Raw genomic sequence first — 26,273 nt, forward strand, 5'->3', positions numbered from 1 at the left:
GCAGATGCAACACAAACAAAGAACGCAAGCGATGGTCAGTCAAATGAACATCAAGCCGTGCTTGCTGCCATTTACGCAAGTGACAGGTTTTCAGAGAGCAATGTGAAAGCTACGAGAACAGGCAACATTTTAAACTAAAGAAAGAAAGAAAAAAACTGTATTAACTTCGAAAGGTGGGCCAAAAAATGAAAGATTTCATACTTTTCCCAAAACCTTTTCAAGCACAGAAGCGGTGAAATTGAGCTACAGGCTGTGGTAAAGTTCACATTTCTATGAGCATGTTCAATTGATGGTATTATAATATTAAAATGTTTTCATTTCTCCATCTAACAAGCTAACCTTTTTTTCAATTTTAGGCATCTTTCGTTTTAACAAGAAATTACATGTGTATCAAGCTGATGTATATCCCCCCCCCCACCCAAATAACAGTTTTAGTCAGGTTTCTTTTTTGTTACGTTTCAGTAAAAAAATAAAATATATATATATTTTTTAATATATACCAGTATATGATAATTTTTTTATTATATACCAGTATATGAAATTATATAATGCATCAAATTAAAAAGCATAATAAACAGTATTTTATATATATATATATATATATATATATATATATATATATATATATATATATATATATATATATATATATATATAAAAAAAAAAAAAAGTTTTTGCATTTCTTTTTGGATGAAATATGGAGTTACATGTATCTTGTTTTACTAATTTTCCCCCCCAGCATTTTGTCCAGAACATGTGAAGAAATTGACAATAAAGTTGACTTTGAGCCTTTAACTCTGTAAATATTCAGTCATGGTAATTGCCATTAGGTCATAGACCCCCCCCCCCCCCCCCCAAAAAAAACGGCGGTTAAAATTTCTATTATTTTGCATTTTCTTCATTTTAATGAAACTGACGAAGTAAGATTTTCTGATGATAAAACCAAAAATTTTCATCGGATAAACCCAGACAAAAAAAAACAAAAAACACTCAAGATTTGAAAGCATCTTGCTGACAAACATGTAAAAGAAATTTCCAGACACTAAATTCATCGTGGACATGCGAGTATGTCGCAGGCTTCTGCTGCTGAAGAAGGATCCGAGTGAAGGAGTCCGTAGGCAAAGAAAAGACCCCCCAAAAAAAAGATGATGGTGGGAAGACTCAAAAAAAAAAAAGAATGATGATGGGGAAAAAGAGCATATGAAGATGAAAAACAGCATGCCGGTGAATTTGTACTCACGCGGACACTCGATCAACTGTTGGATTCGAGTGGTGTCTCCCCCGCTGTTGTTAACGTGACAGTTGTCTGACAGAAACACAGAGACTGTCGTTACTTCGGCCACTTGTCCAGTGCTTATTCTCTCAAGACAGAAGCTTGTGCCACACAAAGAGCCTGAAGACGAGACAGCGAGTGACCACTCGGGAAGGACAAACACGTAAGACGAGCGCCACAGAGAAGATCCGAGCGGAAAGACGTGGACGTTCAAAATGGCGGAATGGGTACCGGAAGTGAACGAGGCACAGACAGAAAGACGGCTCAAGTGACAAACTAGAACGTATTTATATGTTTTTGGGAGCAAATTAGTTCAATTAAAAATACTTCTGTTCAGTGGTTTTATTTTTAAATTAAAAATAAACTGTAAAATAAACTTCCAATTAGGTATTGTCATTTGGCAATAATTAGGGTATAAGGAATAAGGTCATTCAAGCACCCATTTTGAAAAGGGAGCAACAAGTGAGTCTGCACTGCAAATTGATCTCAATGTACAGCTGAAATGAAACAATCATAATCAAACCACGGCTACCATCCACATCTCCAACTGCACCGTCGTCAGTGTCCGTATCTTCATCCTCCTCCTCCTCCTCCTCCTCCTCTTCTTCCACGTGGCCCCCAGGCGGCTCAGAGTACGGCTCGTCCTCGATGGGCTGGTCCTCTGTGGTGGCCGCCGCCGCCGCCGTTTCGGGGGAGGCTTCGTCTTCATCTGTCATGTGACCACATCACACAAATGCCCATTTGCAGAGGGATCCTTCACCGAGTGGCAGCCAAGTGCACGGTGTGGGTGTGGACGGTCGGGCACCAAGAGGATTTCAGTGAGCTCATTCCTACACCAGATGCCAATCAGTGGCCCCGATCCTTTTTTTCACCCTCCCCCCCCCCCAAAAAAAAAGCATTTGAAAATCCACCCAGAACCTGCAGAAAGCACCACCATCTTCGCCGAGAGAAGCCACACACCCTTCCCCAGTAATTCTGGATGACAAATGAACCAATCGTGCTTGTCCCAAGTTGTGCCACTTGAACCGTGACGAGCAGCCAACAAGAGGAAGAACGAGACATCGTGGATATAGCATCACGCAGAAGATGAAAGACAGAATAGCATGCAGCCCGGAATGGAACTTGGCACGTGCGGGCGGTTGTCATGCAGGAAGTGGAGGTGACCCGAGTACCCAGAGGAGTGACACATGGACTCACCCAGACTGTTGTTTTCCTTAACACTTTTCTCCTGGAGCTGCTCTAAGCGCACTGTGGATGACAACAGCAAGGACAATTGGCGTTGACTTCCTTAACGGGGGGGGGGCTGTTGGCGTGTTACGGTGGAAATACCATTTCCTACCATACCAGGATAATTTTTTACAGCGTAATACCAAGGTTTTTGTTGTTGATATTTTTGGTTTGTTTGTACCGAAAATGGCAGCAATGCCTACATTAGGGAAGCTTTGGCTCTGTCATGGGACATCTTGGGGCCAACCAAACAACTACAGTGGAACCTCAGCTTTTCTGTGCCCAAGTTAGTTTTTTTTTTAAACTTGGTTTTCAACAATTTTTGCCCCCAAAAATTGTTTCCCAGTTTTTGTTTATCCTCTCAATTTACATACAGTCAAAAATGGTCCGTACCTACTCATCCGCTGGTCAACATGACTCAACCAATCATTTCCTGGAATCGAGTGCCCGCACAAAACGTTTCATACGCATGCGCGTTATGTTGGCTTCAAATTTAATCGGACAAATTTAAGCATGGTGAGACTTTGAACGGGCTAGGGTGAAGTTTTTGCATGGTTGATATCTTACTGACTGCTGAAGTAATATTATTATTATTATCATAATTATCATTATTATGCAATTCCCTGTTGAGCTGCAGTACACTTTTTACAAATAGAAGTTGCTAAGAGACAATAACATGGTCATCTGCTTAGATGTCAACAAGATGTGAGATTTGTGAGATTTTCCAAATTTCAAATATGTGCCCTGGAATGTAAAGAGTTTTGAGGGCCTTGATAAGATGAAATAGGGCTATATAAATGAAGTACCATTTACCATTTGTTGCATTAGGCTCGGAAACGCTTACCTACATACGAGTTTGCTTTTTGAAGTGAACTATTGACATAAAATCAAATTGTGCCTGTATATATGGTCATAAATATTTTCCCCCGAAAATGCGGTGAGAACATTTTGAGGCCGCATCGCTTGGGTTCGGTACCCTGCAGGGCAGCGAGCCTCTCGTTGGTGAAGTCGTTGTCAGCCTGCAGCGCCTCGATGCGAGCCTGGAGAACCTGCTCCTTCTCCTCCATCTCCTCGACGCGCAACTCCAGCTCCCTCTTCTCCGACGCCCCCCGCTGGGTCAACTCCTCTTGGCGGCCCTCGGCAGCCTGACGGAGGAAAATTCTCTCATTAGCGAAAATGATTTCAAGAGCATGATTTTAAAATCTGCGATTGGCTGGCAGCCCTGCGATTGGCTGGCAACCAGTTCAGGGGGTACCCCCGCCTACTGCCCGAAGCCAGCTGGGATAGGCTCCAGCAACCCCCGCGACCCTTGTGAGGACAAGCGGTACAGAAAATGGATGGATGGATGGATGGATTTTAAAACAAAATAAAAGTAACGTTAAAATGAACTCTAAAGTGCCCGAGCAGTCATGGGGCTCCCTATTACGTGTTCCAGTGAAGAGGCAAGCGGAAGAAGCATTTTGAATCACCTGGAGACATTTGAGGGAGGACTGCATCAAGTCTGCGTTCATAAAATGGCAACCGTCAAGTGACCTCACCTTGATTTTGTCAGTGAGCTCTTTGATCTCATTGACGGCAGCGTTGTACTTATTGGCCAGCTCGCTCAGCTCCTCCTGGCCCCGCTCGGACATTTCCTTCAGGTGGGTGCACTCGTCCTCCGTGTTGCTAAGCGAGCGCTGCGGGCCGGGGCGACACGGGCAAACGGCGTTAACGGTCGCGATCTAGCTTCGTGTTTGTGGGCCGGCATCAAAACGGATTGCGGCTCGCACCTCCACCTCCGACAGCTTCCTGACCACCTCGATCTTTTCCTGCAGTACCCGCCGGAGAGACTCCTTGGACGTGGTCTCGTAGTTGTGTTTGTCCTCTTGCAGGGCCAGCAGCTCCTTACGAATGCCGTCCTCTGTCTGGGACTGACAGCCGATGCCAAAAGAACACTTTGGTTAATAATCATGTCCATATGAGGTGACAATGTGGAAGAGGGTGGGGGGGGGGGGGGTGGCGGGGGTGAGAGAAGCAAAAAGAGAATGAGAATTAGAGTGAAAGAGAGTGAGTGAGTGAGCGAGTGAGAAAGCGACTGAGTGTATGAGAGTAAGTGAATGAGCGTAGTGAGAGAGTGAGGGAGAGAAAGAAAACAGAGAGTGTATGAGAGAGGGAGTGAGTGGCTGAGTGACATTAAGGCAGAGAGGGAATAAGAGAATGAGAGCTGGTGGATGACAGAGTGAGAGTAAGTATAAGTGAGAGAGTGAATGAGTAAGTCAGTGACAGTTTATGGGTTCAAGAAAGTGAGTGTGAGAAAGTGAACGAGTAAGCGTGAATGAGTGAAAGAGTGTGTGTGTGTGTGTGAGTGAGCGAGCGATTGTGTATCACCTTTGAGTAGGCCTGCAGCTGACTGCCCATCACCTCCAGTCTGGACAGCAGACGGTCTTCATCAATCAGAGCCTGATGAAGGAATAGTGTTTGGATCAATCGTCCATCCGTCCGTCCGTCCGTCCAACCATCCGTCCATCCATCCATCCGAAGTGCCGTTTCCTACCTGCCAGCTGCTCTCCGAGGCCTCCTGAGTGGTGGTGAGCAGACGCTGCAGCGTGGCGAGCTTCTGCTCCAGCATCTGCTCTCGGTGTAAGGCCTCCTGTAGCACAGACAGAAGCGGATCAGCACAGGATCAGATCACGAAAGGCTCGTAACGACCGCGTTGCCTCTTTAAAAGCATCATACTGAAAATGATGATTGTTATGTTCTATCTGCTACTATTGAAGTTTTTGCTTATAAATGTAAAGATGAAGCAGCTCATGGACCTGATGTATAACTTTGTTATTATTAGTTTTAGTATTATACCAATAGGTGTCGCTGTGTTACCTGAAGATACTGGGAGAGCTGGAACAGTTCCTGAGAATACATACTGGGAGTGTTGGCTGCCACCTAGAAAACACACAAAACTTACAGTTAAGTGACACACTGCATTTGAGAGCCAAATGAAAAGCTCAAAACATGAAAATGAACGCATGAACTAATACATTGCAAAAATAATTGAATGCTTCCCCAGAGATGGAAAACTCCAAAGCTCAAAAAATCTGGGGTCTCACCAAAACCTTCAGGATATTTGTTTCAAGAATTCAAATTATGCAGATGTAGACTGCTACATTAGCTTAGCTAGCTAAGTGGTTAGCTGCTGTAGTGTAGCGTGTGTTACGTTTTAAACATTTTACATGACACTGAATGATGTGGCAATTTTGGAGGGGGACTGCTTCAAAACTAAAATACATTTTCACCTGGATACATGCACCTTTCAGGCAATTTGAGGCTCCCAAATTTGGCATTTAGTTCATCCTCGGCTATTCGCATCACTTGATCCTCAGCCCCTACTTAACTCTGAAGCAACCCCCTTTGCTCCCGGCTGTTTCACTGGATTTTGACTGATTTTGCAAGGCCCACAGAATATTGTGTTCTATTGCTATAAAAAATGGAAACTACCAAAAGAAAGATCTTCTTTCATCAGAAAAAAAAAGAAAAAGGACATTTCTATCTGTTTTCATTTTTCAGCAATTAGCATTAGAATATAGTTAAGTTTCATCATTATTCACAAATCTGTTGAGAACTGTGGGTAAAAGAGCCTTTTCTCGGCTGCCACCTGCTGGCCGTTTTTGTAATAACTACCATTTCTTCAACTGTTCTCTGCAGTTGAGAGGCTGCATCAAAGCCTTCTGTATGCTTTAGCATAAAAAACATTTTTAAAAAAACGTATAAACACATCTTTGGGACAGTTAAAACATTTAAAATAGAATGTATTTACACGATTTTGGGAGCAAATGAGTTAACCTTAATGAAAAACATTTGTTTATAAAGTTTTAAAAAATCCATCCTCATGACTTTGCTAACTTGATTAAATGATGGCTCTTCTGCGAATACTTGGATCCAGTAACAAAAGCAGTCAACATTAATTGGGCCTGTGTAACTCTGTTGGGAGCCTAACATCACTTAATTATATTGGAGAAGTGGTTCAAATGTAGTCACACACGCACGCACGCGCTACATTCCTCAGACAGGTTCCGCTGGGGCCCCGTTCTGACAGTTGCAAGACACAGAACAGAACACGCCAAACTGGACAAAAATTCTTCTCGCCAACTTTTTACAGCGCAGCTAAGAGGACATGCTCTGCACACTCTCACTCAACCCACTCATGGAAATATGTGGCGGGAGAGACTGGCAGCAATCCACACATTCCTCACATCAGCTGACCACTCCACTCGCTGTGTGTGTGTGTGTGTGTGTGTGTGTGTGTGTGCCAGTGGGTGAGTGGGAGAAATCAAGGTGTGTGTGTGTCGGGACGGCAACACATCAAGCACATTGTGTCCTTACCTTGTCTACAGGCAGCGGCAGCGGAGCCTGGATGACACTGCAAAGACAGAGGAGCACACTTGGTGGAAACAGAATGGAGGGTAAGACACAGGGAAATAATATTGCTAATATTATTATTATTATTGACAAACACACACCTCATCTATGAGTTTTCTTGAGTGCTAGTGAAAAGTGTGTGTGCAAAATGTATGTACAGTGGAACCTCTAGGGTTGAGTTATTAAAGATAAGGTGCAAAAGGTTGAACAAGATGGGGCCGAAAGGGTACTAGTGATGAAAAAGAAGGTAACTGTGATATTAAATACAGAGCAGGAAACATCATAAATAAAAATTCATAGCAACATAGGGGAAGCGGCACACAAATTTGTGTTCTGGCTGCTCAGTATAATATAGCTAAATTGATAAATTCTTCATCTTTTAACTAAAAATTATATAACAATAAAAGTTGCAGAAAAATCCCTGGCTTGAATTTTCTCAGTGATCTTTTTTCCCTCCACCCAGCACACTCATGCGTCACTGTGTAGAAAAAAGTTTACGCGATGACAGCAAGCGAAACAGAATGTCCAACGTTTGCGATCATTTCACACTTCAAAGCAGGCTTGCAGAATTAATCGAATTTTATTCATGATCACTATTTAGGCCCCAATACCAATACTTCGCACTTACTTTATTTTAGTGCTTTATACGCAAACAAGCACTTTTTTAACCAGTAATCAGCCAACCATCAGGGGGCGAAGTTGTGCTTTAGACTTCATTAAGATGCCTAAATAAGTCAGAAAATAGCTTAGTTCGAGTAGCCAATTTATTTTCTATTAACTTTTAATTTAAAATGATAAACCATTAATTTCTAGTTCAATTGCTGCGCTAAAAACATCTACATATTGTTTGTTGAAAAGCAGTGCAGGAAGAATACAGATATTTTCCCTCACAATAATGAATGACTGATTAAAAATCTCAATTAAAATGTTGCTCAAAAGTAATCATGATTGTCATTTTGGCCATAATGTGTCTACCATATCATGACAGCACATTAATGATCGTCAACACAAGGTATCGATGTTAGCTAATCTAATCCGATCGGGGAAAGTTAGAACACACTGTAATGCCCTCACAAGTGGTCAAGGATAGACGCAGCCGTCTGTGCAATTTCAGTCACTTGGCCGAACAAACAGCAGGCATTGGATGACATTGCGAAGGTGAGTTGTGTGTGTGTGTGGGGGGGGGGGGGGGGGGGACGACGACGACTGCACAACACATGAGGCGTCTGTTAATGTGTAACCCGCTGCTAACACCTCCAGAAACTATGAGGAAATACAGCAGTCCGTTTTTCTGGCTCACCTACGTTAAACCCGATTTTAATTTTAATTTAAAAAAACCAGCAGCGGTTGGATATGGCAACGGCGTTACGTCAGCTGATTCTATACCAAAATCCGTGCTACACTGTCCTGTTTGCTGTAAGTATTGTGGAACAAATACAGGAATTCAATTAAGTCTTGAACCTGAACAAAACATCACAAAGTAGAAGTCAAACAAAGTGCCGGTAGGGGTTTGTGGACGCGGGTTACCTGTGTTGTGGTTCCCGCTGTATTTGGCGGATCGTGAACAGGCGCGGGGTAGAGTTCAAACTTCACGCTCTCTATCTGCGCCTGACTGACTCGCTGAGATTTCTTACGGCAGATTCCTCGCACAACAAACTTTCTCTCTTTACACCCCTTCAAAGCTCCTCCACCAGCAGCAAAATAAACTGATAGCCTTCCTTAAACTTGTGCTAGTTCCACCCCCTCTAGATGAGCAGTGCAAGGAAACAAGCGCACCTCATGACTACAGCGAAGAGGGCAGGGGGGAGAAGAAAAAAAAAGAAAAAAAAAAGAGTAGAGCGAATAACTCATCTCATCAGGTGATAAAGGAGGCGGGTTGCCTCCAGTGGACTCTACACACTTCGGACTAAGTCGTGTGAGGGGAAAAAAATAACTACAGAATCACTGCACTGTGTCAGGATAAATACAGCAAATTCCAGAAAGGGGGGGGGGGAGCATAAATTGTATTCAATAACATCACTACCATTTGCGTTGTAAGTATGCAAATCTCATGAATTCGGAAATCAGACTCTTCTATTTTATTTAAAGGGCATCTCGCCCTGCCCTAAGCTCGGGTGCTATAAATTCAGTGTGGTCTTTGAACGAAGCTAACCAAGCGACTCATGTCAGCGCTTAATGCATCTGTGTTGTACTCACTCGCTTCGTCGGCGTGCCTCCATCCCGTCGGGCAGGAAGAGTTTGATTGTTGACACGATGCAGCCATGTGTGACTGGAGACACAACAGCAACACGCGTTAAAAAAAAATAAAATAAAATAAATATTTGTAGTATTTTTCATGTACAATTGCTGTCAACTGAAGATGACATCAACTGTGCTGAGGAAGTAGGTAACAATAACAACCCAGAAAACAGGTGAGCCATGATTGGTCGTTACCTACTTCCTGGTGATGTCATCTTCAATCGACAGAAAGTGAAAAAAAAAAAGAAAAGTTTTTAAAAGGTACTAATTGTACATGAAAAATAATAAAGATATCAAATTCATTCTGGACAAAATGTTAACTTTTGACTGCTGAAATGGGCTCAATGAGTCAAGTATCCCTTTTCTCAGTCTACAGCTTCATTTTGGGCTCCTTCTTGTCCTGATGTAGTGGATTCCCAAGCACATTAGTGTACTGGAAGAGATCAAGTGTGATGCAGGAAATTATCCAATTTCACGTAATTGCTTTGGGAATTCATATTTACAATAAAAAAATGTATCTTTGTTCAGCTATGTGAGCTAGCGATATACAGTGACAGACTGAAGGACAAGGCCGAGGTGAGCACGGTCAAGCGGCTAGTACCACTGGCAGACAGTTCTAGCGATCTAGGTTCGAATTTGGGCTCCGAGTCTTCATGACTCCGGCCTCTTCTTGTGTGTTTGTTGCATGTTCATTCCACGTTTCAAAAATGTGCATCAATTTCAATTCAATTTTCTATGACTTCTTTAATATACTTTTCCTGTGTGTGTGTGTTTGTGAGCGCAATTGACTCCATATTGCGATGATTTGGATCAGCCATGTAGAATGAGGTCAAAAGGCAGGATTAATTTTCACTGCAACTCTAATTTGAAAGGTTTGGTAGTGGAGCTGAAAATCTGACCCAAATGTCCATATTGTGCGTGTGTATTATTTTGAGGTGGGCCCCAAGGTGCCCTTAAGGGCAATCTCAAGTCTGATGATTCAAATGTTACCCGTTTGCATCAGCACATAAAGGCTAGCGAGGTCAAGCTATTAGCTCTGCCTCAACAGAGCAAACTTGGGCTCTCGCTCTCACTGTCAACATGACCATTTTTTTTGCGGCCTAACATGCGCATACCTTTGCGTGTGTTCTCCGTAACGTCCACGCCAAACTGGATGATGTCTCCCGAAAGGACCTCGCAGGGTGGACTCTCCTCCGAGCCCCGACTCAACCGCTGGCTGTTAATGAAGGTGCCATTGCTGCTTTTCGTGTCCTGCAGGTAGAACTGACACGGGATGGGGGGGGGGGGGGGGGTTATGATTAGACAGGCACCCCGCTTACAAAATTGTGATGGTAATACAGTGTTTCCCAGAGATTTGAAATCTACTTGGGTGGGTGGACTCCGGCGGTGTGGATAAGGAGGCAGGTTGGACAGGAGGTGGGTCTTAGTCCTGTTACTACGTCTCCTTTAAGCCTCACGATCCACAAGAGAGTGACGGCGAACTAACGTTACATGCGGTATAATCCTGTCGCAACATGTTTTGTTTTGTTTTATATATATTTTTAACACATTTTCTTGAAAACTTCTTGGGTGGTGGCCAATTTACTTGGGTGGCTCGCCCAAGTATTAAGATGGTGTGGGAAACACTCTAATATAATGTGTGGACATAAACCAATACGTAACTACTGCAGGAATGGTCATCTTCTCGACAAGACTTAGATAATGCACTAGGGCAGTAATATCCAACTGCTGTGCCAAAATGAGGACTAATTATGATTTTTCTTTCACAATATTGTGATTATTTTTTTTCAAGGTTCTCTTTCAATGCATTTTTTTTTTAACAAACACAAGCAATAAATTACCCTTTTTCTAATAAACAATTTTAGATGCATTATACAACAATGTTTTGGTCTTATAGGTTGGGCTAACGCTATTATAAATGCAAATCAACCATGAAATGTATCTACTTCAATTAGAGTTGATAACAATAACGTCCGCTCGATGTCAGATGATATAATTAAGCCATGCAGCCGCCTGTTGCCATTAAACAGACCCACATTTTACACTGAGTACATTTGTAATTAAATATAGACAAGACCATTATTTCTGTAAAAAAAAGTACTGAATTTCAGCAGTTTTTATGTGCCTTGTTTCAATAAAATAAAAGCAGTGAAGGGGCGTCAACACCGTCTTCACAATTAAAGTTAACATTAGATACATTGCCAGCCTGTCTTGTTAGTGCTGTCAATCATCTTGTCAAAGTACATCAACATCAGTGTTGATTCTGTGCTTAGAAAGGAAACCCCTTCGGGTGTAAAGATGTTTGAAAGCAAGACAGAAGAAAAACTTGCCAAAAACACAAAGCTTGGATTTTTTTTTTCCTGCATGGACTCAAAATATTTACTAAGTAGAGGTTCATATTAGTCGGGAGATTAAGGATATAATTAATTATTTCAAACGTCAGCGTTCTGCCCTTACAAACAAACACGTCAGACAAGGAGACCGATATACTGTTCAATTTATCTCTCAGCTCATCAGTATAGCAGTAATAATAGTGAGGAGGATAAATAATATATGATTTATTGAGTGTCTGTTTTATTGTCTGCATACACGTGTCGCTGCACCGTTTGTCTTTGTTCGGTTGCTCAAAGGGCGAAAGCGCCACAACATCGATGCTATTAGCGTTAGCATAAGCGTGAAAGGCTATAAGCTATGTGGTTGCTTTGATGTTTCGTTTGACAGTAAATTTCACCTGGAAGTTGCAATAAAGAGCGTTGTGACCAGTCTGTCTATTGTTTGTCCCAATTTTCCTTTAATTGGCCGGCGACCAGTCCATGCCTTTCGCCCAATGTCACCCACAACCCTATTGAGGACAAGCGTTACAGAAAATGGATAAATGAAGAGTCTCTATAATGTTCTCAGGGTTTTCCCATTTTCCTGGCTCAAATTGAGGTCGAGGTGGTATCATCCTGACTACGATGGGTGACGACCGATACCAGGTATCGGTATCAGTGCCAATACCAGTCTTATTTTAAGGTATCGGTACTCACGGTGGTGACCAATACCATTATCATCCTGCAGCCATTTTACGATCAAGGACAAGAAAGGAGAAAATATGTGAATACATTACATGAATACAAAGTTGCCATTAACTTCATGCAATTTTAAGGAAATATAATATATTGGGATATATAGGTCTTTCTTTAAAATCATCTGTCATTTATGGGTGGGGAATTTTATTTACTAGCGGTATCGGTATCGGTGACTACTCAAGAGTGGCGTATCGGTCGGGAAAAAAAGTGGTATCGTACATCCCTAGTCCTGGCCATTCGCCATGACATGCAAAAATGAAAGCGAGTCAGTTGAATTGTATTAATTCCATGTTTCAATAATAAGAAAATAGTTGTAATAAGAATATGACTATTATCATGTAAAGCATTCATTCATTATCAGTCACTCAGGCTGGAGGTGGCGAGCAAATAAGGTGGAGGTGGCCGCCTCTGAATTTTGTACACAGTAAAAACCCTGGTTCTGAACTCCTGTTTTTGCCAGAGCATCGACGTCGCTCAACTCAACACAGTGGACATTTTCGTCCCGAGACTGCAAACTACATGTGAATAATGGTAAGATGTGAATCAACAAGTTTTGAAGCCATCAATAAACGATTCTGTTGATCATCTCCATATTGTCAGCATGGTGATCATTTATCCCACTGCTGTAAACATCGCCCCGACGCAGGCTTACACAACGATGGGAAGGACACAACCGCGGCTCTCCTCAAACAGGAACGACGGCAGAACGTGAACAAAAACGTCGACAACAACAACTCATTCATTCACTCACACGTTGGTCAGCGACGACGCGGGAATGTTAAGCACATACTTACAGAGGCAAGTAAACACATAGGACGATGCGCACAGGCTACTGGACACACACACACTCACAAACACACAGTGCACGATGTGATGTAAGCGCCTGATAGTGATGGTGGTCCCTGGGGGGGGGGGGGGAACGGCACTTCATCCGTCAGCTCTTCACTGTGACTGAAAACAAGACAGCGTTGATCTGGCGGAGACGCATCGGACAGAGAGGAGGGAGAGTTTCACCGATCTCACCATTCATCAGACTGCAGCGTGCCCACCCGCAGCACACACACACACGCACATGCACACACATGCACACACACTTACCTCTTGTCCCCATGGTAACATGGAGACAAGGAAGGAGGGACCTAACTTTAGAGGTTTCCACCCAGCAAAGCCTCACACACACTATGCGTCAGGAAAATTCATACCGATTCATAAAGCTATACCTAGCACACACACACACACAAACACACACACACACACACAAACACACACAGTTGCAACAGACGGACGGTCAACCGTTTGTAAACGCTCATCTTTTAAACAAATCGTCCATTTTCTATTCAGCTCATCCCGTCCACACTGAGGATGGAGAGCCGATCAAACGCACACACTGCCAACGTCAGCTCCACAGTCTCCACTTGGCTGTGGGGGTTTGTTTTTTTACGGCTGCCCCTAGGATTATCCCATCAATTATTCTAGTAATGGGATAAAAACTGATTTTGCATTATTAAACACCTGTACAGAATACAAGTGAGGTCCATCCAGGTATGATTTTTGTCTACTTGGGGTCACCCTCTTCACATTGTACGCTGTAATATCTGAGACTTCAAATGTGTGTGGCTTTAAAAGGCGGGGCCTGTCTTGGTGAGTGACGTGGGTGTCAGCAAATAAGTTTGGAGAGTTGGTTGCTGTGAGCTCTGGTTAGCAAGTGGCTGTAGTGTTAACTGGCTAACCGTTAGCCTGCGACTGTGCTTATTACGTGTTTATTTTTGTTAGCCTTTGCTCAATAAAGCGATTGAAAGTAAGTACGCCTGCTGCTGTTTTTATGCTTGACCATCAGTGAGGCATTGTAATAACTCCTAAACTAGCGGTGGCAGGCTATAATAAATTAGCTAACAATGATTACGCTACCTTGTGTGGGCAACTGTAGATGTGGTGTTGTGTAAGGCAAATCTGCCTGGCAGTAGACACATTGCAATTTGTATTTTTTTTAAGTGTGAAATGATTGCGATCTTCGGATATTATGATATATCTTATTTCTATGCAAGTCTGCAATAATAATCCATGCGGAAAAATTAGCGCCGCAAAGCTTAGAGGCAGACATTTTGATTTGAATAATCGTTGTAGTCCTACATCAGACTATTATTTAGCAACTTCAATGAACCCAACTCGTGGTAACATTTATGAAGACATTTTTCAGTACCGCTGTAATACTGCGCATAATGTTATTGTGAAAATGAAGTGGCCAGCTTCTTATTTCTGCCGTCATGAATGCATCACTTGTCAACCCCGACTGGCATATTTCATCACCACAACAGCCAGATTTCTACACCCACTATCGGGACATTTCTCTGGGATACAACAGATGCCCTATTTTCCTTCCTCCATCATTAATGGTTAGAAAGGACCAAGTTCTACAAATCATTAAGTTTCCTGAGGGCCAAGGTCTTTTTTTAATGGAGTCTAATGAGGTACAGACTAATACATAGAGGCTCCCCCCCCCCCCCCCTTAAGACAAATCACCCCTTTATTTCTTCAGCGTCCAATCAGATCAAGGCTTCTTGTTGTCCACTTTCAAACACCAGAAAAAGAGCAAGTGAAAAATCCTCAGCCTGTCGTCTGCACGGCCGCACCTGAAGCCTGAAGCAATTGTGTGACTCATCGACTGGAGGGTGTGTTGGCGATTTAAATACACACCTAAAACACCTTAACGTGTGCTGAAAATATCCTGGAACAGAAGAAGAAAAAAAAAAACATGTCACCGCACCCTAACCCCATGACAAATTGTAAACCAACAGTTTGGCATCTTATCTACCTTCAATTTCATTCCTCATGTGTCACCATATAATATCAACATAAAAGTATAAACAGCATGACAAACCTTAGGAAAAAAATGTCCATGTTTGCAGTACAAGCTAGCACACGCTGGCCTGGTATTGACGTGCCAACAAACGACAAAGCTGATAACGCTCACCGCTCATTCATTCACATGGCACTTATCTTCTACGTTTTTCCCAACATTCCTCTCTCACATGACAACAACATGCAGGCCAGGCCTGAACTCTAAACTGGCTTATGTGGCCAGGGAACTGGGCAAACTGATTTCAAAATTGAGCTGAGTGGCTCGCCGCCATATGTCGGAACTTGGAATGCACCAGAAATGACAACAATTCAAAAGAGAAAGCTGAAATATGTAAGACGCTGGAGAGGGAAACAGTGCCTGTGCCCGGAATCAGCTCCAATCCAATACGGCCTTATAAAGTGAGCTTGGAGAGCAGTTCAAAGGTTAAAAATGTGACTCAAAACACTAAATGCGCTTCTCAAGGGGTTTACAAACACAACAGTTGGACCATTTGAACAATTTATTCCTCAATGTCAAATCTTGCTTAGTTGAGACCCCGTAAAGTGAATTTTGTGATTTGTTTATGAATATGGGTCCCCCCTCTCCCACTATATAAGAACTTGACCACCTTTTGTTCACATTAGCAACTATCCAGCGCAATTGCTATGCAGTTAGCTAGCCATCCCTAAACTGTAAAAATGTATTTGTTTTACTGTCCAAAGTACAGCACAAGCACATGTAATCGTTCATGTGGCGCAAAGGATCAATGCTCTGACAGCGATGAAATATTGTACATGTAAGCAAGCGGTACAAACAAAACTACAGGGCATTACGTCCGTCTGGATAAATATTGCTCGAAGACGTCACGACCCAACGGTTGTGACTACGTCCCCCTAAGAGGATAGAGCCGGTGCGATCCAGTCATCTGGTACGTGGACGAATGAGTGACGCTGGTGGTCCTCAATCGGCTTTAATCTGATACAGATCTGCCTGAGTGGACCACTGAGTGGCTTACTGGCAGGCATCGGCTTCTGCGGGGTAACTAAGATGCATCTTGAAAGCGGTCTCTTCATTAGGGCAGTGTTTCCCAACCTTTATTGAGACGAGGCAAATATTTGATAATAAAGTCTCGTGGAACAAGAGGAGAAGCGGCAGTAAAACAGTCCAAACTCCAGAACCTACGGAAGTACAAAATACGAGTTGCATATTGATTGTTAAAACGTTCACCCCTAACGCTCGAGGAACGCCTGAAGCTTGACATGATTTACGTGACATGGTTCGAGTGTCACACACTCGAAAGTCAGGTTTGGCTGTCAAACACTCCTAACCTTGTAATATTGCTCGCCGTCACATGAACACAAAAGCTCAATTGTGGCTGACGTTATCAAACTCTTGTGAAGTACAAAGACATCTGTCAAAATAACATTCTTACTGCAAGAGGAAGCTACGGTTATTGTGCAAACACACCGCTACCCAATTCAACCCCCCCCCACCACCACCACCACCACCACCACCACCACCACACACACACACACCCCGTTCATCATGGTACGTTCCAGACCCACCGACAACAGATGAAAAGGTGTGACAGACAATTTTAGTTTTACCTTGTTGTCGATGTTGGAAATTTCACACGAGAATTAATAGTAACGTATGGTAATGAATGTAAATATATCAGGAATATACAAAATTAAAGGTTGGCTCTTTTAGCTACTAGCAAGTTTCAGACATGCCACTGCTGACATGAAAAACTAATATATATATATATATAGTTCATGTGCTGTAATGCCCTCACTTGTGGGCAAGGAGAGCCACAGTTGCCAATGCACTTTGATCAGTTTGGCCGCGGAATTAATCATCCATGAAGCTATCAGTACACTGCATACCAATTAACCTAAAGGACAATTCAATTATTAACAATCAGAACTGAAATGCGAGTTTGGAACTTGGAGCAATGCCTTTTTGTTGTATCATTTACTTGCTTTTGTGGCACACATGACCCAGTCGAGTCAGTTCGCTCAGCCAGGTGATGTGATTTTTGCTATAGTTGTAAAAACAGTTTGTATTTGTTCTCTTGTAACCCTTATTAAGTCAAACACATTCAATCAAATCGGTCATAAAAGAAAGAGAATATTATCCTGAATGCTCTGTTGTCGAATGTGGATGTGGAAAACTGCAATTTCTTGCTGAACCTGTTCCGCGGAGTGACGACAGACGCTCCACGAGGGCCCGCGCAGATTACACACACGTCTGATTCGGACCTCGAATGTGAGGATTTGTAGAAAAACAACACACAAATTAATTCCCTAATCAAGATTAAGCCTCGCTACACTGATAAGCTTTGTCTGTTTTACCTTGTAACATATTGTTACAAAGTTTAGGTTTAGGATATCCTTCGTTTCCTAAAAAGAAGATAAACAAACGCCAATTCCAGCAACACAAAACTATGTTCTGCTTTTTAGTCACAGATGAATACGATAAAATTTTGAATCTGGTTAAGTATCATTATAAAACACAACATACTCTATCCTGTATATTGTATTGGTACTGCTTGGCAGCGGCTGAATCTCACTCAGTGACCGGAAATGTAATATTTGTTGTGAAATTCGGCATACGAAACATTGCGACGCCGTTCACCTGCAAAATCACATCTCAAATCGCGGAAAAATAGTAGCCGACCGTCGGCCACTCGTGCAAAATAGTTGCTGAACCCGTGGCATCACTCGGTGTGTGGCGGACCTATCAGGACGGGATAAATATATGTCAGATGTCGGGCTGCATAATCATGATTATTTTGGCAATAATTTAAATCACCATTATTCAAACGATTTTTTTTGGTACAAAACAAGAAAATGTTTAAGCATTTAAAAATATTAATACCCATTTTAAAAAAAAATAATAGAAACACTATAAATATGTAAGTTCCTTTTGGACCAAACTGAATTTATTTATTTATGTTGGCAAAAACTTGAAGTTGAAGCTTGTGCAATGTGTAGTCGGACGATCGTTTATTTGTTCGTACAAAACAAGAAGAAAATGTTTACACATTTAAAAATATTAAAACCTATTAAAAAAATAGAAACACTATAATTATGTACGTTCCTTTTGGAATTTAATATTTATAATAATATATATTTATTTATTTACGTTGGCAAAAAGTTGCAGTTGGATTACAGCATGTGCACTGTGCAGAAAGACGATTGTTTTGGTACAAAACAAGAAAATGTTTAAACGTATAAAAAAAAAAAGACTAATAAAATTATGTGAAACACTATAATTATGCAAGTTCCTTTTGGATTAAACAAAATTTATGAAATTAATTATTTAAAAAAAAAAAGAAGTGCAAATGCAAATTTAAACAACTCAATTTTTTTTATTAATAATCTTTTTTTTACGAATATGCTGATTTTGTAATTGTGGAGTGTAATAATTGAAATAGTAATTTCATTTTGATTAATTGCACAGCCATTGTCAGATGTTAAACTTCAAATTCCTGTCAAGACGTTGCCAAATTCCCTTCCATACAGGCAGCATCTCACCTGTTATAGCACCAGTAACGAAAAGTCAGCCGAAAAGAAGCAGAAAAATTCCGGCTGTTGCAAGCGGTGTAAAAAAAAGGGCTACAAGCGATGATGCTTTCAGCCAGCATGAGGTGTACTTTGTTAAAATGGGTCGGCGTAGCCCAGTTTGTCCACAGGATTATTGACTCGCAGGTACTTTGTCAAGCGGGCATGACTTGAGTAGCAAATATTTTGGCACGCCAGTACATAAATCCCGAGTCGTTCCAGGCCTTATTTCCTTCGGCTGTGTAATAATGAGGAAAACAGCATGTGTGTCTTTATTTAACACACCGTCCCTTGGGTGCGAGGGACATTTCCTGTGCTGGTTTGAGATTATTTATCACCTTCCAGAACACAACGTTGGATTTGTCTCTGCCGCAGGACCGCAAGACGGACGTGTGCCCTTAAAAATAACCCAATTTGTTCAGCGTTAATCAAAAGTTCACACTCAGGGGGAAGTCTGCCCAAGGGGTAGCGGGTTCGGCGCTGGGCTGTCTTACGGAAGAAAATAAATAAATGAGTGTGTGTGTGTGCGCGTTGGTAATTTAAACATGACTCAAGACTCTGAGCAGGCCATTTGTGGAGTTGCAGCCCGACGACGAGGCGATCGGACAGGCTTGCCGGCGGCGCTATTTCAATGTCCTGCATCTGAGGGTTGTTTCATAAAAGGCACTCCTTGGCCCCTTTCATGCAGCATCTTGATGGCTTTTCCTGCTTGATGCGCTTCCTTTGGCCAGTTGTGAACACACTAATCCGGCACTGACCTATCTCAATTACAAACGATTCAGGATCCACTATCCAGTGCAAAGAAATTTCATATAGGATATGAAAAAAAAAAATGAAAAAAAAGATAATCACTTCTATGATTTGCATTTTCCTCCCTGACTGTATCAATTGAGAACCAAACTGAATCGTGATCGGAAAAGGAAGGTCGGTAGTGAACCTTGACTTTTCGGCCGTCGCCTCATCTTACCTTGGCAGTCTTGTGGTCAAACCAGACCAGGGCATGGTTCCGTGACAGCACCTTGCAGTCGAAGGTGGCGTTGTTCTGCGCCGGCCGGCAGCGAGCCACCGACCGGCCGATCTTGACGGGCTCGTCCAGGTAAACATGCCTCTCCTGGAATGGGTGCGAGTTGGGTCGGCAGGCGAACACTGCAAGCGCTGAAGGCATTGATTTTGGCTTGAGAGTGTTACTCCAACCGGACACGAGGGACAGGTTTTCTTGATCCAGAGTGGCAGGCGTGGTGTTCCAATTCCCCAATTGAATTAATCAACAGTTTCAGGCGCTGTGTTTAGTCTCCTGCTATGTTTTGGGGGTGGGTGGGGGGGTGAGGCACTAACTAATAAACATTGTCCATTGTGCACGGCTCAGGTAGAAAAACGATGCCAATCCATGTGCATAAGGGCAGTTGGGTGAGGAGTGCCATGTGTCAGGACATGCATGACTGAGTATAGAAGGGACAATCTGACAAAAAGCCCCCCACGTCCATCAAACTATTCAAGTGCTAAAGCAAGGAGAGGAGGAAGGTTCCTACTGTACTACAAATGTAATCTTAACTACTAAATCTGTCTGAAGAAAAGTCAATACAACCTCTTTGGGCCTATTCTTGCAGTTCAACTGCACAAACATTCACTCGTTTTTATTGATTTATGTAGGCAAGGGGGGAAAGCTCTGCAATTAGCACTCCTTCGAAAACACAAGCCACCTTGTAAAAGGTAGCCAGGGAACGCAGAGTTAAGAGAATTAAGATGTTTGCCAGGTAGAGTTAAATCACTTCCGTCCTCCAGTTAAGTAGCCCCGGTTGAATTAATATAAAAAAAGACACTCACTTGTCGGGATTAGCAGTGCAAACTACGGGGAAGGGGGGGGGATGCTAATTGGCAAGATCGCCAGGACTACTGGACAAGTGAAGCGCTAACGCGGCTAGGCTAGGCTAGGCGGCTAGGCTAATGAGTGCTCGCAAACTTATCACCCGGGCCCCGGAAGGCTCTCTGCGCACCCTTCTCGACCAACTCGCTTACCAAATGGGAACGAAATGCCATTTTAGTCGCCCTCGGGAGGCGCTAATCCCCGTCGTCCTGATACTAGCGACTCGGTCATCTGCTTTAGCTTTGAACAGCTAACCGGCTAAGTGACAGTCGGCGGAAAAAAAATATAAACCAGTGGGGGGAGTTTCTTCTTCAGCGCCCTCTGCTCAAATCCACGGAAAATCCCCGGCGCGGGCCCACCGAACCGCGCTGTCATGCGCTTCCTTCGCTGCAGCTCGCGTCTCCAACTTATTGCCGTCGCCTCGGTGCAGTTTCCTGGTCGGAATGTAGAAGTTGTCCTCCTCCGCGAGTCGCGGCCGCCATAGTGTAACCAGAGAGCCTACTACTGGCGGTGGTGCGTTCATGGACGCAATGACATCAACTTCCACTGGCTGCTGAGCTCATCTAATCCCACAACATATTTACATAATCAAGATAAGCACTATATGTTTTACAACCAAACATGCGGCGTTTAATAAAGTATTTTTAAATGACACTTGATAAGAACAATAATTTTGGTTGTTATTTTGTTTGTTGTTCTACTGTAATAGCGGTGGCTGAGTAGGTAGAAAAACTTAAAAATGCACTTCTCGGCCACTGTAGGTTTGTTTGTTTGAGTTCTTGTCAAATTATTATGCATTATTAAACATGGAAAGTCATTTCCATGTTGAATGTGTCCAAAACACAATAGAAAATAATGTTTAATAATACGTCATGTATATTCTCATTAAATTTTTCATCAAACTTTTTTTTTTAAACAATTAGAAAACCAACCATTTATCAGAAACACATACGTCTCCGCCACAAAGAAAGACAATTAATAATTGTATTAGATGGTTTGATCTTAGCTGAAATTGTATAAAATTGTCCAAAATGTTTAATCTTTATAAATCTTATTCATCTTCTATTTTGTGAAAAATTCAGCAACCAGTTTGGGAATCCCTAGTCTACACAATCATCCATTAACCCAGCAGGGCCCCTATAAGCAAATATTTGTCAGTAGGAGAGAAACACATTTATAGGCCAGAAAGTTGATTCCAGTTTCATTGTGTGGTGGTGCACCGGTGACGGGCAAAGTGGAAGGTATCAGATTCTGCTTATAGAAGTCAATAAATGTGTTACGCTTGAGCTATCTTGGAAGCAGAGAGCAAATCAATGCCACGAGGCAACATCGCACAGTACCAATGGAAGGCTAAACTCATCAAGTCACCAAAATCCCATTCAGGGATTTTTACTGACGACTCATGGGGACATTTCTTGGTAAATGGCCACAAAGTCAAGTAACTTTAATACACAAACATGAATGAAATGCAAACCTGTGTGTCAACAATATTTATTTCACCAACACAACCTGCTTTGCAATTCATCAATTCGTGTGGTAACATTTCCATCAAGATGAACAAGTTCAAACTAGACCATATAGTGCAACTGGAATTTAAACTGTGAAATTCCGTCAGCCTGATTCCAAAATGGATTACATTCTTGTTTCATAAATGTCTACACACAACACTCCATATCATATGTTAAAATAAATTTCGCAAATTAAAAATGGTAAACTAAATCACGAGAACAGTGCATTAAATTAAGTATCCACAGTGCTCACTTTTTCCACATTTTGTTACATCCTTGTTCCAAAATGGATTACAATGTTTTTGCATTTTTAATTGTATACTACTAAATTAGATGTAAATATAGTGCAATTAATTATTCAGTGCTGTACATTTTCCACATTTATACATTTGTTCCAAAATGTTCCTGTTCAACTCTTATTACTGTATTTACTTACTTATTTACGTTGTTCATTGTCTGCCAAAGTGCTTTGACTTCACTGCTACCATAACTACAAATTTGCCTCCAAGCAAATAATAATCTTAAATCCAGTCAAACGTATCTTAAGGCACCCAAGTGTAAAATATTGATTTTTGTTTAACATGCGAGGTAATTTACGCACTTGGACCCCAATGTTGGGGATCGCCCAGTTTTGGAACTACAGAACTAATCCTAAAGTGAAACACTACACTATAGAATTGCGTACGAGCTCCTTCGTGAACGCATCGTTTAGAAACTATTCTCTGAAAACTTCAAAAATCCTCTAACAGTCCTCTAACAGTCTTTATTTAGACGAGAAACAGGAATCGGTGTTAATAATCAGTTTAGACTTCAATTTCATTGCTAAACATTGGCTTTTGACTTTTCCGAGTTCCCGTGTTGTAACGTGAACACAACCCGTGGCGTGAACGTCCTCGCGTGATGACGTAGGGCCACTGCGTCAACTTGTCTGGAGCATCTCTGGTGGCTAAGCTAGGTGGCTAACTGCACTGCAGTTTGATTTGTGTTGTTTCCCCGCAAGAAAAACGAGCACCAATATCAGCTTTTGCAAGTGGGGGAAACACTAAACATTCTCCCGAGTGTCCGCGTCGGGCCGGTCGTTATGGCTCTGCAAGGCCCGGAGGAGTTGGGGGAGCCGGTGGAGGAGTCGGAGGACCTGGACGACCATGACGCCAGTAGTATCTCCCCGGCCGAGGAGATAACGCTGCCCGCCGGGCCCGGGGGCGACGACGAAGATCCCGTGGGGACCACCGTGCTGCTGCCCTGGGACCGCTTCTCGGCCTGGCTGCACTGCATCTGCGTGGTGGGCTTCGACCTGGAGCTGGGGCAGGCGGTGGAGGTGAGGGGAGACCCGCGGAGGTCAGCTGGCTCATCGGAAGAAGGGAGTCCGCTGGGAATGGTTCCAAAAGTTAGCTTTTTATTCACGGCTCCGACTAATTCCTGGATTAGAAACCACACGTAACCACTTCATTAAGCTGTTTTCTTACTAGTGATAGCAGACACAGATGGCGTGTTAAACATACACACTGGGCTTTAAAAATGAGAAATAATTACGTATTACTGTGCTAAATACTCAAAACACGTAAACCCATTACACTGATAAACTGGACTTAAAAACAAGAAACAAAAGTATTGACAACAGCCTCAAAACCCCTCGGCGATGTCCTAAAACCACTTTACAATGCAGCAATGCTATACTGCAGCTAAATTTGACTGTACAGGATGTCAGAAATTTTCGAGTTCGTCCCTTCTGTGTAATACCACGTTGTGCCACTACACGCCGGGCAGCACTGAGCTACTACTGGAAGAGATGTAGCGCAATTAAGTGCTAGAAGAAGAGGCAGAGATGGTCCCTAAATAAGGTCGATGCCTGTGAATATTGCAATCTCTGGGTGTGTGTGTTAAAGTAGATGTTGTCTGATAGTCTGTCAATGACGTTTCGCCTTATATGTTAGCATCAAGCTGGTGGCCTCTGTTAAAAATTAACTACCATATAGTTTGGTAGAATATTTTGTTGTTGGAAAAACAAGACAATTTGTAGTTGGGAAAAAAACAAACTATAAACCAATAAATGATAATATGGTCTATTTTGCACTTTTTCACTTACTGTGGGTTGATTTGGAGCAAATCTCCCGCAATAAATAGGGATATCCTAAATTGACTTATAACCAGTAATACAATTTCAAAAACAAGTTATAATGCATTAAGAACATAAAATTAGAGCTTATCTTTTAAGTATTTTTTGGTGTAAGTTGATTCTGCTAACACCAGTTGCCGTGCAGAATATAGAACCGTTAGTTTAATAATTGATGGAAACGATGCCGCATGTCAGTCAATTCACTGGAAAACGACACAACATTTTCCCACAGTCGTTACTTTCAAATACAGCGCGTACAGATATGCCTTACTAGACTGCGACTGGGATCTGTGCAGGTGCAGTAATGAATTCCAGTGCCAACTATGTCTACTGCTTTCTTCTGAACCGAAAGCAAACAGTGAGCTGATAATCAGGAAACGCAAACCTGTTTTTTTTTTTGGGGTAGTTTGTCCATTTCTGGCCGTTAAGCAAGAACACAAAAATGACTTTAGGCTCTTTTTTTGTGTGATGAAAGCTATGTATGACTTTTGTGTGATAACTGCGCTGATCTCTCCTCCAGGTGATTTATCCGCATCATTCCAAGCTGTCAGAGAAAGAGGTGAGTGTCGCCGCTTCATTTATACGATGACACGATCCGGTCCATTCACACAAGGTAAATCCTGTTATTGTTGTGGTCTCCTCTCAGAAAACGAGCATTTGCTACCTTTCCTTCCCGGACTCCAACTCAGGTAGGTTTACGCTCGGGCTCTTTTAAACCATTTTTGTAGTGATAACTCAAATTTACTTGGATGGATTTTTGTGTGTTTGTGCACAAAGTGTCAATTGAAGTTTCTGCCTGCAACTGCATCCAATTGCAGTGTCGTTGCACACTCCATTCCAACGACTTAACGCCGTGTGCATTTGCATCTGAGTAAATAAAGCAAAACAAGTTGTTAATTTCAAAATAAAATTTGAGTTTATGCTTCCACTAACAACGGAGGAGCGCAGAGTTGCTCACATTTTTCCCAAAGGAAACATTTAGTATCCCATTTTTCAACATCTTATGTTTTGATCTTTTTTTTTTGTTGCACAAATTAAACGGTTTCAAAACTAGTTTGGAATCAGGAGAATTGGGAGATGGATGTATGAAATGTAAAAAAAACAACTAAAATCAGATTATAATTTTTTTGTTGGGAGTAAAAAAATAAATAAATAATAATAATCAAGATTTCGTTTCCAGTCTATATCGACCAACAATTTGAGTGACACCCTTTACAGTCATACAAGTCTAAAGTAAAGTTAACCCTTGTATAGAAAGGAAATGAAGCCTTTGAAGACCCGTAATGGAGAAGGAAGGTTCGAACCTTTGAATGAATATATTTAGTTAAGAACGTGAAAAGGCTGTCCTGTGTCAAAGTGAGCGTTTACCTCATTCTGCTTGCTAAAGAAACTCACGTCAGATTCAAAGCTTCGGCTCTGTTTCTTCTTTACATCCTGAAGCTTCGCTTTCAAAAGTGTCAAGAACAAGTTTCTCCTTAAAACCATGTTGGGCCCCATTCTTTGTGACATTGCCTTGAAAGAGGTTGCTAATAAAGCTTTGTGACGTCAGTTCTTGCACGGGTGTCAAACTTTTACCACCAAAACTGCAAAATGAAAAATTGTTCATGAATTATGATTGCAATGAAAATGTCTTGCACAGAAGTTAAAAATTGTACCTCAGTGTTAAAAAAACAAACTTTTCTTAAACATTGAATTCATATTTCCTCCAAACTCTTGCGACGTGACAAAGTAAAGCATTTGTGACAGTAATTTACACACTTGACTGCTTTGCCGCTTTGAGAGCTGCGATGGCCTCTTGACAGGTCGGGCGCTCGTCACGCAAACCCGGGGCCGCCGCATCATGCCACCCAACGCAGTACGACATGCTCCATTCTTGATTCCCGCCCACCCAGCATGATTAAGAGTCTTCCAATATTTGTTGTATTAATTGAGCCTTTTCCCACAAAAAAAGGGGTTTAAAATGTATGTAGTCATTTTTTTTTTAAATTATTCATTTATTACAAATCTTTGGACACCTGATTCATAGTGAATGATAAAATAAGTAATAGTAAAATAAACCATTTTACATATACATTGAAAATGTTGTCTTTATCTATTTTTTTCATTACTGTATTTTATTATAGTAGTCTGGTCTTTGTAAACTAAAGCCAATTAGTTAGAAATCTACAATGGGCTCCAG

The 26,273-nt window shown here is 42.0% G+C and overlaps 2 protein-coding genes across 13 annotated transcripts in view; one reads left to right on the top strand and one right to left on the bottom strand.

Moving 5' to 3' along the window:
* slmapa (sarcolemma associated protein a) overlaps nucleotides 1-20,985 on the bottom strand; it is a 36,741-nt gene extending 15,756 nt beyond the window's left edge. For 4 of the 12 annotated variants that reach the window (XM_086086506.1, XM_086086507.1, XM_086086504.1 and 1 more), the window contains exons 1-13: nucleotides 19,574-20,985; nucleotides 10,246-10,393; nucleotides 9,089-9,161; nucleotides 6,857-6,893; nucleotides 5,357-5,419; nucleotides 5,034-5,129; nucleotides 4,868-4,939; nucleotides 4,270-4,410; nucleotides 4,039-4,176; nucleotides 3,477-3,645; nucleotides 2,471-2,521; nucleotides 1,806-1,982; nucleotides 1,241-1,393 (exon numbers count right to left, since the gene is read on the bottom strand). In XM_086086506.1, coding sequence (XP_085942632.1) covers nucleotides 1,241-1,393; nucleotides 1,806-1,982; nucleotides 2,471-2,521; nucleotides 3,477-3,645; nucleotides 4,039-4,176; nucleotides 4,270-4,410; nucleotides 4,868-4,939; nucleotides 5,034-5,129; nucleotides 5,357-5,419; nucleotides 6,857-6,893; nucleotides 9,089-9,161; nucleotides 10,246-10,393; nucleotides 19,574-19,771 — 1,516 coding nt within the window. In that variant the 5' untranslated portion in view covers nucleotides 19,772-20,985. Of the gene's footprint in view, nucleotides 1-1,240; nucleotides 1,394-1,805; nucleotides 1,983-2,470; nucleotides 2,522-3,476; nucleotides 3,646-4,038; nucleotides 4,177-4,269; nucleotides 4,411-4,867; nucleotides 4,940-5,033; nucleotides 5,130-5,356; nucleotides 5,420-6,856; nucleotides 6,894-9,088; nucleotides 9,162-10,245; nucleotides 10,394-10,495; nucleotides 12,958-12,995; nucleotides 13,120-13,299; nucleotides 13,385-19,573 lie in introns of those variants that run through there. The other 8 variants (XM_086086510.1, XM_086086508.1, XM_086086512.1 and 5 more) reach the window with 7 other exon arrangements.
* A 1,883-nt stretch (nucleotides 20,986-22,868) lies between these two features.
* dennd6a (DENN/MADD domain containing 6A) overlaps nucleotides 22,869-26,273 on the top strand; it is a 13,348-nt gene continuing 9,943 nt past the window's right edge. The window contains exons 1-3 of the mRNA XM_086087578.1: nucleotides 22,869-23,296; nucleotides 24,615-24,653; nucleotides 24,741-24,783. Of these exons, the coding sequence (XP_085943704.1) occupies nucleotides 23,060-23,296; nucleotides 24,615-24,653; nucleotides 24,741-24,783 (319 nt within the window). The 5' untranslated portion in view covers nucleotides 22,869-23,059. The remainder of the gene's footprint in view (nucleotides 23,297-24,614; nucleotides 24,654-24,740; nucleotides 24,784-26,273) is intronic.

Source organism: Leptonotus elevatus, chromosome 10 (genome assembly GCF_054856555.1).
Source record: "Leptonotus elevatus isolate MCC_2025b chromosome 10, RoL_Lele_1.0, whole genome shotgun sequence".
NCBI classification, from domain to species: domain Eukaryota; kingdom Metazoa; phylum Chordata; class Actinopteri; order Syngnathiformes; family Syngnathidae; genus Leptonotus; species Leptonotus elevatus.